The following is an 18,296-nucleotide window of genomic DNA, read 5'->3' as shown; positions in this document are numbered from 1 at the left end:
ATCCAGCGGGCGTCTAGTCTTCTTTGTCCTTGTCCACGCGGGGTAGGCCTCAAAGATCTTCTGTAATCCTCAAAGAAGTGAAATTCGACGAAAAATCACCCTTGAGGGGCGTAGAGATTTCCGAAACGGGTCCCCGTTAATCGGAAGAAGAATCAGCGGAGCTTGAGGCTCGAACTGACCGAAAAAATAAGAGTAAACCCTTAGAAAAAACGCAATATGCAGTAAAGCTCGAGAGCTAAGCATGAGGACTCCCAACACTTGAACGTGCGGTAAATATCTGAAGATGGCTGCCAGAGGAGGGGCTTAGGTAGAGAGCAGTCATTGGCTAGGGGCATTATGACCCAGAGATTGGTTACTAGTATTCAATCAGTTTGCTTTTTTCTTTACCGAGGATTCCCAGCCTGACGACGGGGTATATTCATGAGCATGTGAATCGATTCCAGACCCCATGCTGGAGAATAAGTAGGTATGATATATTTGATTTAAATCATGCACATACACAATTGTTTCAGAGCTCGACAAGGCAAGGGAGGGGAACAGAAGAGAACAAAACAATCTCACTAGGCGCAGTGACTTTGAGAACGTGCATGTGCATGGGAAAGGGAAGTGGGGGAAAAGTGCTTGGAAAGGGGGTAGAAGTAGAAAGTGTGGTGCAGAGGAACAAACAAATACATTGAATAAGTAAATAAAGGCAATAAACAGTGGTAGCGCAGCCAGAAAGTGGCAAGTGCTGGGTTTAGCAGACAGGGTCTGTCTGAAAGTGCAGAAAGGAAGGAAAGGGGGACTGTAGGGGTACAGATACAGACCCCAGTACAGGGGAGGTCTAGAGGCAGTGCAGGAGGGTGGCAGGGTGAGCAGGTACCTGGGCCCAGAGGACAGAGGTGCACAATGCCTAGAGTGTAACAGATCAACAGGGGAGAAAGGGGACGAAGGCAGATGCAAACAGGAAGGTCTTTAGGTGCGTCCGGAATCCAAGATGGTTCTCCTCATGTTTCAGAGTGGCAGAGAGGCTGTTGCAAAGGGGGGCCCCAGCCGAAGATGGAGATCTACCCCTGGCTCATTTCTTTGAGAAACGACTGACCCAGAGGGAGTTAGAGGTGTCAAGAGCTTGAGTGGGGAGGTATTTAGGGAGGGATAGGTGAAGGTACATAGGCCCCAGAAAGCCTTGTGGACTATGCAGAGTGTTTTGAATTTAATCCTTGCATCCACTGGGAGCCAATGGAGAGATACGATCCCACAAATTGATGCCAAGAACAAGTCTTGCAGTCCTGTTCTGGATTAGTTGCAGAGGGTGAATTAGTATAGAGGAAGGAGCCTGTCAAAATAGTGTTTAACTACTGGATTTGTCACAAAGTGAACGAGAAAGAATCAGAACTCTAGGCGCCAATCAGCAACAGGCAAGTTCTGTAGGAACATATCTAAATTCCAATGGCTGCAAGTTCGGAGATGAAAGAAAGAATATTAGCTATAGAAACTGAAAGAGTTGAAACCCTGGTTTAGTCATGTCAAAAACCAGGCCAAACTGGGCAAGTGTAGATGGTTTAGATGCAGCCTGTATGATGCGAACATTGTCCTTGGAATAAATGCAGCAGCGTTAACCTAATCTGAGGAACCAGGATGCCAAGATCATCTATCATGGGGAGGGGTGCTACACCAATCCATTGTTCTGATGGAGGTTCAGTATCTCCAGCAGATTAATTGGGGGGAGAACCTGGCTGGTCACCATGGTGCTGTAAACACCACTACACAATTCTTCACTTCTCTCCACTTCAGATTGGTTCGATGAACTGGAGGCAGCAGCGGAAAACTTAACGTTGTCATTTTGCGCCGTGATATTTCTTATGCCTCTCCCAGAGAACCCGGTTTCAGAACTTCCCTTGAGGAATAAAATGGGAGCGTCTTGTTGCTGTGTGTTGCAAACTGGTGTACTGGAAGAGTTTCCCAAAAACCTGACTACTTTGTTAAGCTCCCATTTGTGATTGCAGTAGCCAATCAACTGAGGCAGTCCGCCGCTGAATTCTTGACCCGCAACATTAAAAGCTTGTAGCCATACCACCTCCCCTATATATTGCCCATTCCCACAAATTTAGATATAGCAGGATTAGAGGGTAACAATTGGTGCAATCTTGTTTGTTCACATAGAAGATTGTTACAGCAAGGTACAAACTACCTTGTTGTTGACGCTCGACTGACAACATTAAGGCCAAGAAAAGCACAAGCAACTCAAAAAATGTGTTCTCTCTCCTCCAAGTGGTCCAAAAGCACAACCGCAACCCAGCAAAGAGGGGTTGTAGTCTTGGTCACATGAGGAATTGAGTCAGAAAAAGACATCCCTTCTGTCCGGTTGGACCACAACAGGAGATTCGGGGGAACTGGAACAGAGTAAGAGTGGGGGGTCTGTTGCCTGGAACCAAGCTATAAAGTGTCATGATGCCTACCTCCAAGGAGCCAGGTCCGACCCAGCAACCCCAGAGGCAGGCATCATTCCCCCCAGTAAAGTGCCAGCGGGCCCAAGCTGGGGCCCTTTGGACACAGTCCTGGCGCCTTAGGTGCCAGGCTCATGTTGGACCGCTGTCCTGGCGCCTTAGGCGCCAGGCTCATAAAGCTAGACATGTGTTCAAGTGTTTTAATGTGCACTTACCTGATGCAGACCATGCTGCTACATCCAGGCCCTCTTGAAGCCTGAATGGAATTACTTTACCTGTGGGACTACTTTCCACCTGGGTGTGGTCGGGGAAAGATACATACCTGATCGGTGGAAGGATACATGCCTGGAACTTCTTCCAAAGCTATTTAAACCACGCCTGATCAGCAACTCACGCTTCGCGTTGTTCTGCTCCTCGCAGCTGGACGCTCACTGTGTCAGCTCCTGCATCTGGACTTCAGCCACGCCTGTCAGCATCCTGGGTCGCCTGCAAAAGGAGATGAGAGAATTGGAGAGAAAGAAGATCTTACCTGCTAAAGCTGCATCACGGGGACATCACACCTACGATCCTGAAAGGGAAGACATCATTTTAAAAGCATTCCGCTTCGATCGCTGCAACGCTGCATTTCACTCACCTTTCCTGGGTGCATCCATCTTCAGCAGCGATCATCCGGATCTGCACCCACTTCCCAGAGCCTAGAGAGAAAAGACAAGAAAACAAGGTGAGAGAAGGAAGGGAAATAGGAAAAGCTCACTTTCCTTCTAAGACTTACCTGTTGGGTCATTCCCATTTCATTTCGGGTCCTGCCGCTTCCTGGCATTCCGGACCCCGGCCCCAATGGGGAAAAAAGACAAAGACATTGAATGAGCGAATGCAAAGACATTACCTGAACGCTCATCCAGAACTTACACTTCGGGTCGGCGTCATATCTCCGGCATTCCGAACCCCAGCCCCTAAGGGGAAAAAGACATAAGCATTAGCGCTTGCTGCAATAAGACAATGAACATTATTATTAAGCTTGAACTTTTGAACTTGCAACAGAACTCTTACAGCGCCTCACCTGAATAGTCAAGCTTATTTTGAACTTCCATCAAACCTCAATCCAGTGAAGTAACTGGGTTTCAACGCGCCCCTGCATCAGAAGCAGGATGGAGAACTCATCCTTCCAGACCCTAAGGGGAATATTTCTGCGAGCCAGAAAAGCCTGAGTAGAGGGGCCCTTCCTGTCCATCATCAGAGTCCTGCGCTTCACCATTGAAGAAGCATCAGCACTCGAAGCCAGACCTGCGCCTCCGTGGGAATCAGGTGAGCGTGACATAAAGTTAATGTTACAGCAAGTACGCAGGAAGCCATTAGGAAGAAGTACAAGTTTGAAAAAGGTCTCATCTGGTCCTCTGTGATGAAAACACTTGCTACCCTTGTGTTCCAGCGAAACCTGATGAAATATAGCACCTGACGGACCACAAGAGAATTTCTTCCAGGACACCGTTAAGCCAAAGGGGTAGAGAAGATTAAGTTGGACACTTGCCTTCTGTGGATAATGGGTTTTCAGGAACCAATCGTCCAGATATGGATATATGTAGACTCCTCGGAGCCTGAGGAAAGCTGCTATCACGGACATCATTTTGGTGAAAAATCTTGGAACCAAGCTCAAACTGAAAGACATGACTCTGTACTAGCAAACATCTTCCCCAATTGAAAATCTAAGAAATGTTCATTGTTGGGGAATAGAAGAATATGGAGATACGCATTTTTTAAATCCACTAACCTGAGGCAATCTTTCTGCTACAGAGAAGCATAATCTGTGCACGGTTGATCATCTTGAACCTCTCTTAGAGAAGGTGGACATTGAACTACGACAGGTCTATGATAGTGCGCAGCGCAGACTGGTTGAATTTGGGCACTGAATAGGCGAGAATAAAAGCTCCCGCCTTAATCTGCCAGATTTCCACAAGAAAATCTGAAGACCCTTTCTGAGCAAGAGGGGAATGTGATGGACTGGGGATGGAGGCAACAGCCTTTGAAGACCACTGAGAGGACCCATGCATCTGTTGTAGGGCTGTACCGCACTTGGGCTTTGAGTCACTATTCTGCCAAAGTACGGCTGAAATACAGCTATATTCAGCTCATTTAGTCAATAGTTTATGCGAAGTGACTCGAAGCCGAAGTCCACTTTCTATGATTGTCTGTCATCTCCCAAACGGGGAGAAGGCAGCTAATCATACAAGGTTTTACACTGTTCAGGCTGCAGAAGCCAAATAAGCTGTTTGCTTATTGGCATCTGCAGCCTGACCACAGAGGAAACAGCCTCAGAACGTGTTGAAATAGGAAGTGAGGGAAGGGAACAGTTCCTCCCTCAGGCTTCACCGCGATAATATTGATGATGGTCGGGCCACCGGTGCAAAGCTGGTGGCCTGACGATGTTCTCCCATGTCTCCCCAACCCCTCCATTGTCCCATGATGATCTCCCATGTCCCCTCCGCCCCCTCCATTGTCCCATGATGATCTCCCATGTCCCCTCCACCCCCTCCATTGTCCCATGATGATCTCCCATGTCCCCTCCACCCCCTCCATTGTCCCATGATGATCTCCCATGTCTCCTCCACCCCCTCCATTGTCCCATGATGTCCCTGCAGGAGCGGCCCCCAGACTCACGAGGCCGCTGGGGCACTTTGCACACCCTGGCGGCCTCAAATTTGAATGAGCCCCCACAACCCTTCAGCATGGTGAGGCCGCAGGGGTGTTTTGGAGGGGAGGTGAAAATGTGTAGTTGCCAATTGTTTAAGTATTTCAGAGTGTACAGGTTTTCTCAGGCAATCAATGTAAGCTTCACGTTCCAGGTTGTACCCATAAGGGGGAACCCAGTTTGAGCATTGTTTAGTGACATCACAATTGGTGGAATTTTTCTTTTTTCTCCATGGAAATATTCTTTGAGACATAGCTGTCATATGTAGTCTCCAATGTCTCGACAAAGTAGAATTTTCCCCAGTTTGTGATTGGGTTGGCCCAGCAGAGAGTGCAGATTGTTAAGCATCTGTGAGTTGATGTTCAGAGAGTTTGATAAGAGTTGCTTTTAGCCTTGCCCTCCATAAAGTTCTGTGTCAGAAATGTTTTATAAGTGGATCTCCGTTCCACTGGCTGTCATGGGACTTCTGCGTCCCAAAGAGTCTCATAGTTTGTTCCTTTTAGGCCATAGAGTTTCCTGATCTTCCAAATTCTACCTTAATATCCAGTTGTCCTGGGCCATTTATTTGTTCTTTTAGACTTGTTGTGACAAAATGTGATGAGTAGATAAATTGTGCATTTTCTTAATTCTGCAACACTTGTCTAGCAGTAACAATCCTTTTCTTTAGTTATATCACAGCCCAGAAAAGACGCAGCACCAACCAAGGAAGCTCACCCCTGAGACAGACCTGCCATTCCACCACCTTGATGCAGATGCCTGCTTAGTGCCTACAATACTGGTGAGTACTATGGGGGTTTTACTATTTAGGGGAAGCTTGAGGTGGGAGGTTACCACTCAGTGCATATTCCTGATTAAATGAAAGACTGCTATATTATGCTTGCCGCCATCAATGGATGTACATAATGGCTCCTTCAACTCCTGGCAATTTCAAGCGTGGTTTTTGTCGTTCATATTTCCTTTTTTACATAGTTATTTTTGATAAAAGGCTTTTTAAAGGGAACCCCAATACCACTTCAGAGCCTCTGCCTTGCCAAAACTTACTCTTAAGTTTGACTTTTGCTTTACATTTCTTTGTCACCAGTACGAGTTTCTGATTTACCTAAAGACCTACAAGCAACAGCTATGAGTCGTGGCCAGCAGAAACCCTATCCCTCGTCCAGAGCTGCAGAACCCCCTTTGTTGTCGGCGTGAGTAGCACCAAGGAGAAAACCAGCCCCGTGTGGAATTACTTTACCATTAAAATGGATGCTAACTCCAAGGCAGTATGTTCTGTGTGCCTTGCGGTTTTGTCTCGTGGCTCTGCAAACTCGAGACAGTGCAGCACATCAGCACTGACCAACCATCTGCGGTCCAACATCACAATGACTATGTCCAATATGAAAGGAAAAAAGAGGAAGTTGTTGGGAGAAAAAAAAGCAATGTGTCTCCTGAAAAGTGCATGAGGGCATTGTCACAGCTGTCCATTAAAGATTGTCTGGACAAAAAACAAGTGTGGCCTCTGGACAGCCCTTCCGCACATGCGGTGCATCGCTGTATTGGCGAATGATGGCGCTAGACTTGCAACCATTTTCTGTTGTTGAGGATGTCGGTTTTGTGCGTTTACTCCATAAATTGGAGCCTAGGTACAAAGTACCATCACATGAATATTTTTCAACACGCATCATCCCTGACCTGTATGAGAAAGTGAGCCAGTTTATTGCTTCAGAGGTTCAGAGAGCTGAGAAAACTGCATTTACTGTGGACATTTGGACATCTGATAACACTGAAATCTTTTATGAGCTTAACAGGGCATTGGCTGGCCAGCAACATGAAAAGGCATGGAGTTTTGTTGCAGTGCGAGGATTTTAGCGGAAGCCACACTGGTGCCAAAATAGGATTAGCATTCCAAGAAATGCTAGAAAGGTTTGCAAATTAGCCATTCCAAAGTGCACATAATTCTTCGGGATAATGCCGCTAACATGTGCAAGGCCTTCAGAGAAGCAGACTTTGCTAGTGTGGGGTGTTTTGCTCACACCCTACAGCTTTGCATCCATGATGGCCTTTTTGTGCAAAGATCTGTGTCGGACATGATTGCACACGCAAGAAAACTTGTAGGCCACTTTAAACATTCTAGTTCCGCCACGTCCCATCTGCATGCACTGCAAAAAGATCTTGGGTTGCCTGAATTGCAGTTGATTGAAGATATGTCAACATGGTAGAACTCGTCCTTTTTGATGTTGGGGCGACTGGTAGGGCAGAGGCGGCCAGTAAGTTTGTACTGTGCGGAGGACGATAAAGTGTCACATTTTTCAGCCTGCCAGTGGCTTTTGGCAGAAAATGTTTATCTTTGTTGCCACCCTTTGCAGAGCTCACAAAGGAGATTTGCTCCCATGCATCAAGCATCTCCTTGGTGGTTCCTGCTGTGAAAGATTTAAGGGCCTACCTGAGCTCTGGCGAGGATAGGGACAATGGTGTGAAGCTAGTGAAAGCAGAGTTATTGAAGGCTGTAGAGGCAAGATTCAAAGACATTGAGGCTGTACCCATCTACTGTGTGGCGACAGGCATCGATCCGCGGTTCAAATTAACAATTTGCAGCAATGATGTTGTGGCCAACAATGTGAAATGTTCTATGCACTCTACTGCTTTAGCCCTCTGTGAGCAGACCTCCCCTCCTGAGGGGCAACCTGCAGACCCTGACCCACAAGAGGACGAGCCACCACCCAAGAAGAGCGTTCCACCATGTGGCATATGGTCATTCTGGGACAGTGTTGTTCAGCAGTCCACGGCTAGTGTGAGTCAGTCAATAAGTTCCCTGGACACTGAGCTCACTGTCTTTTTGAGAGAGCCGCTGCTCCCTAAAACCGCAGACACGCTGGAGTGGCGGGGCATGAACAGTGTTCAGTTTCCAGGGTTGGCAAAAGTTGCGCGTGTGTACTTGGCACCTCCTCCTACCAGTGTGGACAGCGAGATTGTTCAGTTCAGAAGGAGATATTTATTCTGAACACAGAAGTAGCCTCTTAGCTGAAAATGTCGAAAGACTTGTTTTCCTAAAAATACAACCTTCCCCTTAAAGGTTACTCTTACTAGGAGTGAGGGCTTTTCCCAGAACGTTTGTATTTTTTTTTGTCTTTTGTCATAAATTTACAGAGATGCGTCCAATTAATAAATATGTACCCATGCAATAGAATGTCTCCTTAGTTTATTCATTGAAATGCTGTTTATTATGCCCTAGAATATATGTTTGCCTAAAAAAACAACTATTCGGCTCACTATTCGGCTCCGGACGAATAGTTAAACTATTCGGTATTTGGCCAAATACTAAATATGCTATTCGGTACAGCCATAATCCGTTGTGGTCCACCAAGCCTCCAGATGGAGAGAAATGAGAGCGCCAACTGAAGTTTCGTGGGACCATTCCTTGCCATCACTTGGAGGTCTTATTAGTGGATGAGGAAGCAGCTATTGATGAAGATGAGGCAGAGTGGGAGAAAACCCCCTGAATTGCTATCTTAGGTTTTCAGCAGAGACTATTGCGAGAACGGTCTACTTTCCAGACTTATGGTTTTGAAAGCAACGGAACTCCACAAAGGATATAGAGCAAAAATCCAGTCTTAACAGATATGCAAACTTTGGATCAGTGGGCATCGTGAGAACAGCAAGTGACTTTGATGTTAAAGTACTAGCATTTTTCTTTGTCACTGCTTTGTCAGTTGAACTATGGAACAGCTGCTTGCACTCAAAAAGGTGTGACAAATCTAGCAACATCGTCACCGATTCCATAGAGAGACGCTTCTCTTACGTAGTCATAGAGACACAGAAGCTACCCGACTCTAACCTTGGGGGAGAACAATAAATACAGGTAAGTAACTTGTTCCTTCTCCAGCATGGGGTCTGGCATGGATTCACATGCTCATGAATAACGAATACACAGTAGTACAACATTACACAACCACGGGAGCTGGCAAGGCTCAACAGAAGCAATTCACTCTTACCAATGGAACAGACTCAACTCAGAAAAACAGGTTTCGTAGCACTGCTTCGCCAACTCTGGACTCTTCCCTGGAATCTTCCTTGTGACGAGGAAAACGTCTTGTCCGACAGTCCAGCGCCACAGTTCCTGCGCTTGTCTGAAGTAGGCCGGGGATCAGGTGCACCGTTGTTTCATGAAGTAGAACATCGTGGTGGTGGTGGTGTACGTGAAGATCCTCACCACCTTGCCCTTCAGAGACGAATGGAACGACTTGAGGGCCCAGAACACTGCCTGTAGCTCCAGGATGTTGATACGGAGAACCTTCTCCTTCGGCAGCTAGAGGCCTCTGGCGTGCAGACGTCCGGTGTGGGCTGCCCACCCTTCCAGGGAAGCGTCCGGCATGACAGTTTCCTGGAATGGAGGGTTCTGAAACCCTGTGCCACAGGTGATATTGGAGCAGTCGCCCCAACTCCTTATCGCCCAACGGAACTCGTCTTCCAGAGTGATCTTGTCTGCAAAGTTTCCGAACACAGACTAGACACGGGTGTGGAGGGTGAAAAGGGGGAGTTGGATGGTGCTTTTTCTTCGTCTGCGGTCTGTATGGGGCCTGGAGAACCGTTGGAACAGGCCCTTGTGGCATCCTCTTCTGGATCTCCAACAACACGGTGTGGGGGCTTGATAGGATGTCCAGAGTCACATCCCCCGCCGGGACTGGTGTGATCAGAACATTAGGCCCCATGACCCTGTCGTCATCCTCTTCCATGTCCTTGTGGACCGTGTGTATGGACTCCATATCCTTGTCCTCCGAGGATGAAAAATCCATGGCTTGGGCCACAGCCTTGGACTGATAAAGGGCCTACTTGCCCCCATCCCTGTTTCCACACCGAGAGGCTGGAACCAGGTTCTGAGGCAATGTCCCCTTCTCCGGAGTGCCAGCAGACCTTGTCAAAGTCACCACAGTGGCTTCTCGCCTCGGAGAGAGGGATATCTTTGGCACTGTGGGAGCTACCTTCTCAGGGTCAGCCCCTCTAGTTTTCGAAAGAGCAGCCGCCATCAGCTCCATCGTCAACGAAGACTTTCCCTGTGCCGCCTAGGCCTTCTTTGGCAGCTCGGCCTTCTTCTCCAACTGCGTCTTCTCAGGCTTCTCCCGCAGTTTAGCGGAATAAGACCTTCTCTTCGAGGAGGAGCTAAATTGCCAGCTGGCAATCGAGGCGGAGGGTGATGTTGAATGTGCCCTGTCTGCCGTGGTACCCGCTTCCGCTGAGATGATGATGGACCCGGACATGCAGTGTTTGGCCTTATCTTGGGCCCCCACGAATGAGGCGCCCTCACAGAACCTAGAAGCCCACTCTGTGTACCGACTGGACTAGAGGGAGGCATGCTCGTGCTCTGGCAGAGGCCTTGGCGTTCTGCCACGCGGCCAGTGTACTGTGCCTATCCTTTGTCTTCTTGGAGAATCTGCGGCATATCTCACAATCTCCCTCCTTGTGGTCTGGATGCAGGCAGTAGTGACATCGCAGGTACTTGTCCTCCACAAACAAATTTCAGAGCATGCACTTGGTGCAGGGCTTGAAGAGGTATCTTCCTTCCTTCTTTTCTGTCATGGTCAGAGGGCGCGAAGTAGGCCCGATGGCCTTCTGGAAACTTTCATGATCTTCGCCCTTGGGGGGCGCTGAACTTCAGACAAGAGATTCCCCCACTGTCGGCAGATGAAGAGAAGAGCACACAGGCTCTTTCAGAAAAAAAATAGAACCTTTTTCCATGAAAAAACACCTAGAAGAAGCTTGCAGAGCAAAACTCAAGGACTCCCAACACTCAAGTGTGCAGTAAAAATCTGAAGATGGTTGCCAGAGGAGGGGGCTTAGGGAGAGGAATGACATTGGCTGGGGGCAGTATGACCCAAAGGACAGTGATTGGTTTATGGCACAAATACAGTTTTGTAAGTGAAAGTGAAACTTTTACCAAGGATTGCCAGCCTGACAGGGAATATTCATGAGCCTGTGAATCCATGCAAGTGCCCATGCTGGAGAACAGAAAAGGCTTGGCAGGATAGTCAACCAGGCAGTGTGCGACCCGCACCCAAGTACGATACCATGACAGCAGAGTAAAAAGGGATTAAGGAGATAATTGAGAGATCTCTGGGGAAATTGGGGAATAGTGATAACCAATATAAAAAGGGAAGAATCATACCCCTTTAAGTATAAGTAACAAAGTTGCTTATACCCTGGCCGGAGAGTACACCAGGGGTAGAAAACGGATTGAGAAAGCTCAGGGGTCAAGACCCCTCCTTGAAATTGGTAAACAGCGGCCATCAACACAAAAAGAAAAGAATAATAACTCTTTGAAAAAAATGGAGACCCAGAGAATGAGAGAAATAATAAATCTGCAAGTACCCTGGCAGAAGAGTACACCAGGGATAGTAAAAGAATTGAGAAAGCTTGGGGGTCGGGGCCCCTCTGAGATTTGTGGAATAGTGAAAAGGGAAGAACCATACACCTTCAATGGTAACAGATCCAGAGAGAGATTGAAACATTCAAAAGAACTGTGCGCTTAAGGCAGACTTACGGGAGGAGTTTCCCCCCTTGAAACTGGTAAAACAGTGTATGAAAGGAGAAATGCAGGGGAAGAGTCGTCCTCCTGTGAAGCAGTGGAACATTATTGACTCTTTCCAGAAGTACCAGATGGACAGTGGAAGGCCCGAAGAAACATAGGGGAAGGCAGGATCCCTTTTCCTGGTCGAACGTTATATCTTTAATGCACCATAGAACTTTATTTTTTGGAACTTTGAAAGAAAGTTATAAGTGCATAGCTTACAGAAATCCTGTTACCAGGATGAGGTGGAGGATAGAAAGCCAGTAACACAATCTTCTGACTTAAATGGAAGTCTGAGAGAACCTTAGGCAAGAAGGAGGGTTCTACCCTTAACACAACCCTGTCCTTGAGGAATATGGTAAAGGGTGGCCTGGAAGAAAGTGCATGCAACTCGCGCATTCTACGTGCTGATGTTACAGCAAACAATAGTATTGTCTTAAACGTCAAAAACTTTAACGGACATGTGTACAAAGATTCAAATGGGGCACACAGACATTTTAAAACCAGGTTGAGGTCCCAAACCAAAACCTGAAAAGGATATGGAGGGAACACATTAGTGAGCCCCTTTAGACATTGAGTCACCAGTGGGATCTTGAAATAGGAGCATTCCTCTGATGAGCGCTTAAAGATTGAGAGTGCTGCTAAATAGCCCTTAATGGTGCCAACCTGAAGGCCTTTATGTGCCAACGAAAGCAAAAGGATAAAACATCCGGCGTATTACACTGAAAAGGATCAACATTCTTCTCTGCACCAGTTGCAAAACTTATTCCAACGGCAACGGTACAGACAATTTGTTACTGGCCTTCTGGCCGAAAACAACGCCTCTATTAAGTCACCCAGAGGTCCCAATCCTTATATCTCAGCATTTCAGAAACCAAGCGTGAAGGTTGAAATTGTTCTGGGGCTTCTTTAGAAAAGGAAGGCAGTAACCATGGGCTATTGTTTCGAGAGCCCAAGCATCGGAAGTAACATCTCGCCATTCTTACAGATGCTGAGACAGCCTGCCCCGACTGGCGAGTTGTGACTCAAGCCCTCAGAGTGGTTTTGAAGCGGCTGCTGCAGCAGCCAAGGGGACATAGGCTGCTGCATGAGCTGGCTTAGCACCTCTACCTCGTCCACCACAAGGACATTTTCTTTGGCCTCTTTGACCGGCCATTCCTCTCGCCCTTTCAAATGAGTAGCAGTAGCGAAAAAGGTATACCCCCTCCAAGGTAGTCCGCTCGCACCAAAAGGCTGAGGTTGCCCAACAGCGGCGTCCAAAGACTTGGCTGCCGCCTTCGAGGTCTGCAACTTCTCAAGGCTCTCGTCACCCTTGTTGCCAAAAAGAGGAGACCCGTCAAAAGGCATGTTGAGAAGTCTAGCCTGCATATCAGGTGCAAAACCATACTTCCTCAACCACGAAAAATCTGTGCATCACGTTCCTGATAGCCATGGACCTGCTGATGCTGTCTGCAGAATCCAATTCAGATTGAAGGGACTCGCACATGGCTTCCTTACCGTCCTTAACTATAGCTAAGAAGCCGTCCCTTTCCTCCCCTTCGGGAATATGCTCTGCCACCATAGAAATGCACTCCCACAGAGTGTATGAAATTTTTGCAAGGGCACAAGTGGAGTCAGCCAAATTCAATACCATGCTCCCTGCAGAAAATACCTTTCGCGCCCATCCATCCACACGCTTATCGTCCCTATCAGGAGGGATGGTGGGTACAGTGCCTGTTCTGAGGTAGGCGCAGCTGCAGGGACTGTAGGGACGTGCACCACAGACTTTTTGGCCATTATTTTAGGGGCCTTGGATAATTCTTTAGCCCTCTTTGAGGGATCCTCAGCTACGCCGTGTTAACCGTCTTTGGAAGGACCTCTGCTCTCTTAGCCCACTCGGCATGGCCGGTGCTTTTTTTTTTTAGATCCTCTTTGGGGATCCTCTGATTTTACTCCAGTGTGTTTATCCACAAGAAAGGGATCCTCAGCCTTGCGGAACACAGATTTAGCCCCCGTTCGGTGAACCTCTGGGGTGTTCCCAGTACATTTAGCCACAGGAAGGGAACCCCCTGCTATCCAGTTCAGTACCCCTCAGGAGTACCTTCGGGCAAGCCCCGGTTACGTTGGAGTCAATACAACCTCCCTGAAACGGATGAAAGGCGTCACTCGGTTGGGGTGCCGTAAAAAAGTACTAACAGATATCTTCTTTTTTCTTCAATAAACTCCATCAAGTGAGCCGGAGGAATGCGATGGAAAACATTCTCCTACCTGAATTCCTCTCAATTGCCTGAACTGAAATTCACAGTTGAAACAGGAACACCAGCGGTTTTCGGGTCCTAGACACCCAAGACAAAGGTTATGTGGCGTCTGCCACCAAAAACTGATGCCCACAAGATTAACATGAAACCCTTTAGCTTCGGCATATGTGGAATAAACAAAGCGATCGTAGGAACCAGGCAGGAAGTCTAAATACATATGGCAAAAAGAAGCAGGAAGAAAAAAGATGCCCTGCAAATGCCAACTTGTGTCCGTGCGGCAAAAAGGCCTGGGGTTTGAGGCATGGAGCATGGCGCAGGAAGGCCAGGCTAAAGCCATACGCGTGCTGGACCTCACATTTAAAAAAAAAAAAAACACAAACAAAAAAAGTGCCACAGACCAGTCCCAATCGACGGAATATTCCATAAATGCAGAGGAAAGGGGACTGGCCTTAGGAGTAAGAAGGGATCCGCCTGCTCTTCATTTACCTCCTTTCTCTTCAATCACTTCACAAATGGGCTTGCCCCCTCAACCAATACAACTGAGCTGAAACCTATCCTATGGGCTTCCAGCTACTCCTGTTCCCCTTCGCACCACTATCAAGCAACATAGTCAACTATCCACCTGTCTCTCCCTAATCAAGTCCAAAAATCACAAATGTGATTTTCAACTGAGTCACTGACTACCTGGAGGACAACTTCATGGCACTATCTAATCTGGGTTCTGCAGCACACTTCACTGAAACCGTGTTTATTTATGTCTCCAACTCCTTTACTATCGCTTGCCAATATGATCTACCATCATTCTGCATGGATATTGCTGCCCCATTAGACAACTGACCATCCGTGTCCACATGCGGGTACTCCTTTGTCTCGGCTTTCAGGGCACCATCCCTCCTTCAGTGGTCCACAGTGTGAACACTCCTTTTCCATTTCCCAGTACACGTGAAGCCCTGCTCTTACCCTCCTCCCAGTAGAGTTTCTACAAAGCGGGGGGGGGGGGGGGGAGCCTCCTTCGTCCACTGCTCAAAACAATGTACAAGATTCTTAGCATGCTCATATCCTCCTTTGGATTCTCATATCATCTATTTTAAATGCTAAAATATGTATCCCTTCATCCCTGATCCAGGTGTAAAAATGTAAAGTTGCAAGTCACTAGTTGAGGATAAAAGGTAATTTGACCCCTAAATTCTCCACATGCATAGAACACACAATTTCTTACTCGCTAAGTGTGAATTATCAATTGCCAATGGCTAGTACCAAGTGCAAACTGTGTAGCCTACCTGGCCTGTGCTCTCGAATCACTAATTGCAGATCTGTTGTCCATCACTGCTTTGCTTAGCTCACAAATCCACAAACTGTACTTACCTTGCCACACCACTTATGCCCAACTGCTATATCTTTCCCCACCACCACTGTAACAGTAATTTCAAACTTAAACACTTCATTTGCCTCCCCCATTATGACTGCCTAACGTAACCTTACGCTGCCCCAAAACACTGATTGGCAAACATTTCCTCAGCAAACCGATTTGCTGCTTCAGTCTCCAGGGATTGCCTTTCGACTGCTTCTTCAAACAAATTATTGCACTTTGCTACCCACAAACCGTACAACCTCCCACGATACTCACCCACGTCGCACACCATATCCACACAGAATGCTTACCCATGCTAAACCACTCCCTAATGCTTTTAATACACATTTAATTCCATCCATGGGCCACACGCTTCCCCACCACCAACTTGCCTGTATCTTTCAGCCTATGTTCACTCGCATGCATTATTCACTCCCAGGCTTGCCTCCAATTTAACCTCCTGCCCATATTATACTGTTTCCTGCTTTCTCTGCTTGACCCTCCTGGCACCCGTCAAAAACTCAATAAACCATAAAATTAATGATATTTTATCAGTGAGAGGCTTAAAGATCTCCTTTAGAACTACCTGCTGCACAATAAGAAAGCGCTACAGCGCCATCATTACACCTCACCAATTCTACAAATGCGAACAACACTGGTGTGCATAGCTGTAAATACAGAAAAAATATTCACAGTTAGTCTTATTCAATACCAGTTTACTGTTTGCCTCTCCATCACGACCTGCCTGTTTAATGTATTAACTAGTACAATATTAGTATTTAGCAGCAAGTAACTTGTGAAGACCCATTTAATAGGACGGCCCAGCCATCAACATGCACTTTGCATACTGCTTCTTGGCAAAGGACTTCCCTTTCAAAAATACAACAACGGAAATTGTAAGCACATTGAAAAATCAAAAGGGTAGAGCTCCGAGTATGAGGTCATTCCATATCATCACCTTTCTGTTTCAAAAGACAATGGCCCTCATTACAAGCTTGCCGATCCAGAAACAACGGTGCCGGTAAGCTTACCTGCACCGTTGTTACCGGACCGGCAAACTACAAGTCTGTGGCCGGGTGCCATACCACCCGCCAGGGCAGACCTGGTGGGCGGAATGGCAACCGGCCGCCGACATACACGGAAGCACCAACACTGTTGCACATGGTGCCGGTGCTTCCGTGATCCCCATTTGAGTCCTACGGGACACAAATGGGAATGTAGATTAACATTTAGTGCCGCCTGACTTCCAAGAATGCTGGGGGTTGTAAATCCCCCTGCGATTCCGGCATGTCAGGCAGCAGTAAATCATTACTGATCCGGCGGCTACCTGCCGGTTTTACCGGCACAGTTTCCGCCGGACCCGTAATGAGGGCCAATTTTTTTTTTCTCTTTGTTACATGGTTATAAAATAACCTTTAACAAATCACAATATCAATTACAAAATTAGTTCACAACGTAACACTGTAAAATCACAAAACATACATGTCAAATTTAACAAAATTCATCTCACAAGATTTCTATTCCTCAAAAGTATAAATTGACCATGGCATAAAACAAAGGTAATTCCAGACCAAAAAAAATATCACACCCTATTTTCACTTATAAGGTTAGCACCAATTATCGAATCATAAGGTGTCAAAGGGCAAATTAATGAGTCAAAACATATTCAGTATCGTCAATACATTTCTGTAAGATGGAGAATTCAGTGACAAAGAGCATGTAATTTGTTACTGCAATAGTGATCGCCTTAGTTCTTCCTGCAAGTAAATATCTTTGTACGTTTTTACATTCAAGTAAAATTCATCCAATCAATCTAGCTGATTTATGATGCGTTTTCTTTTACCAGATCTACTACTAGCATTTCCAAGGTAAGAACAATTAGTACTCGCTGTTCAATTACAGCAGAGACAAGGAGGGGACAGAGGGAGCAAAAGGGAACAGTGTCGGGTATTGTTATTTGAACACTAAAGCATTTATCAATCATGAACAGGCTGCTCCAAGACTATCTACATTCCCTGTCAAAACCTCTAATGGAACCAGACAATAAAAGCACTTACCAGTTTAAAATCCTGGATGCTACATATGAAATATGGGGTATTGGGTCGTCGACTCTCAATATAAACACAGTCTGAAAAAATAAAAAGATAGGTATTAAAGTTAAATTTAAACTTAAAATTGCAATGGGTTGCAATGGAAAAAAAAAGATCAAATGTTAAACCTTCAACATTAGCGGGATTACAATCAAACATGAAATATTAAAATAAACACTGGACTCAAACTATCAAGGGAGAACCCTGCTGGGACCCACATCATCGAGGGGCCAGCATGTGCATTTGTGATACTTTCAGCTCCGGAGGACACGAGAAACCCTGAAAAGATGGCCGGAGTGGAACTCGCATCCAACAACCTCCTTCCCATCATAGGATTGGTAGCCCCTGACCTGCGACCAGATCGGCATGTCCTGTATCCCAGATGCTCTCCAAGCCTCAGACGAGTAACCGGAACACGATTACTAATCATTTCTGTTCCGCATGTAACCCTCAAGCTGAATGTGCCGTGTAAACTTGATGAACATCAGCATTCTCTGCACTGAAGGTAAGAGGGGCACGACCTCTCCAATAGGCATTGAGCAGGTTTGCCATGTAGTAGCCCTGCTAAACCTGCGCCTACACGTTTTCTCCCTAGCTATAACTTATTGCTCAACACGATGGTGTACACCTCCATGCATAGCCGTTTGACTCCTACAAGTGCTGTGCTAGTATCAGACATTGTCTCGCAGTGTTCACACATTCGACACAGCCCCAGCCATGCTGGTGCGGCTTTGCCGATGCGTGCTGTATGTATGGAATGTTTTCTTTGCATCAGCCTTTTCCATAACAGCAACCTCTTATGTCCATCACTTACGACACTCGAAACCCATCATTCTCCCTATGGAGCACGATGCAGGAGCAGTCCTCCATTTGGTTGCAGTTCTGCTAGCTCTCAGCTCACATCCTATTCTAAATGTGCCGGACTTAACCTTATACTAAACCTAACTCTACTATATCTGTATTCA

General features: G+C 46.7%; 1 protein-coding gene across 13 annotated transcripts in view; it reads right to left on the bottom strand.

Annotated features, from left to right (window-relative positions):
- The window catches only part of RERE (arginine-glutamic acid dipeptide repeats), a 2,107,422-nt gene that overhangs the window by 1,768,843 nt on the left and 320,283 nt on the right, over positions 1-18,296 (bottom strand). For all 13 annotated transcript variants that reach the window (XM_069610039.1, XM_069610046.1, XM_069610044.1 and 10 more), the window contains exon 3: positions 17,299-17,369. In XM_069610039.1, the coding sequence (XP_069466140.1) occupies positions 17,299-17,369 (71 nt within the window). The remainder of the gene's footprint in view (positions 1-17,298; positions 17,370-18,296) is intronic.

Source organism: Ambystoma mexicanum, chromosome 8 (assembly GCF_040938575.1).
Source record: "Ambystoma mexicanum isolate Mex_15411 chromosome 8, UKY_AmexF1_1, whole genome shotgun sequence".
In the NCBI taxonomy this organism is placed as follows: Eukaryota; Metazoa; Chordata; class Amphibia; order Caudata; family Ambystomatidae; genus Ambystoma; species Ambystoma mexicanum.
This window is presented reverse-complemented; position numbering and strand designations above follow the sequence as displayed.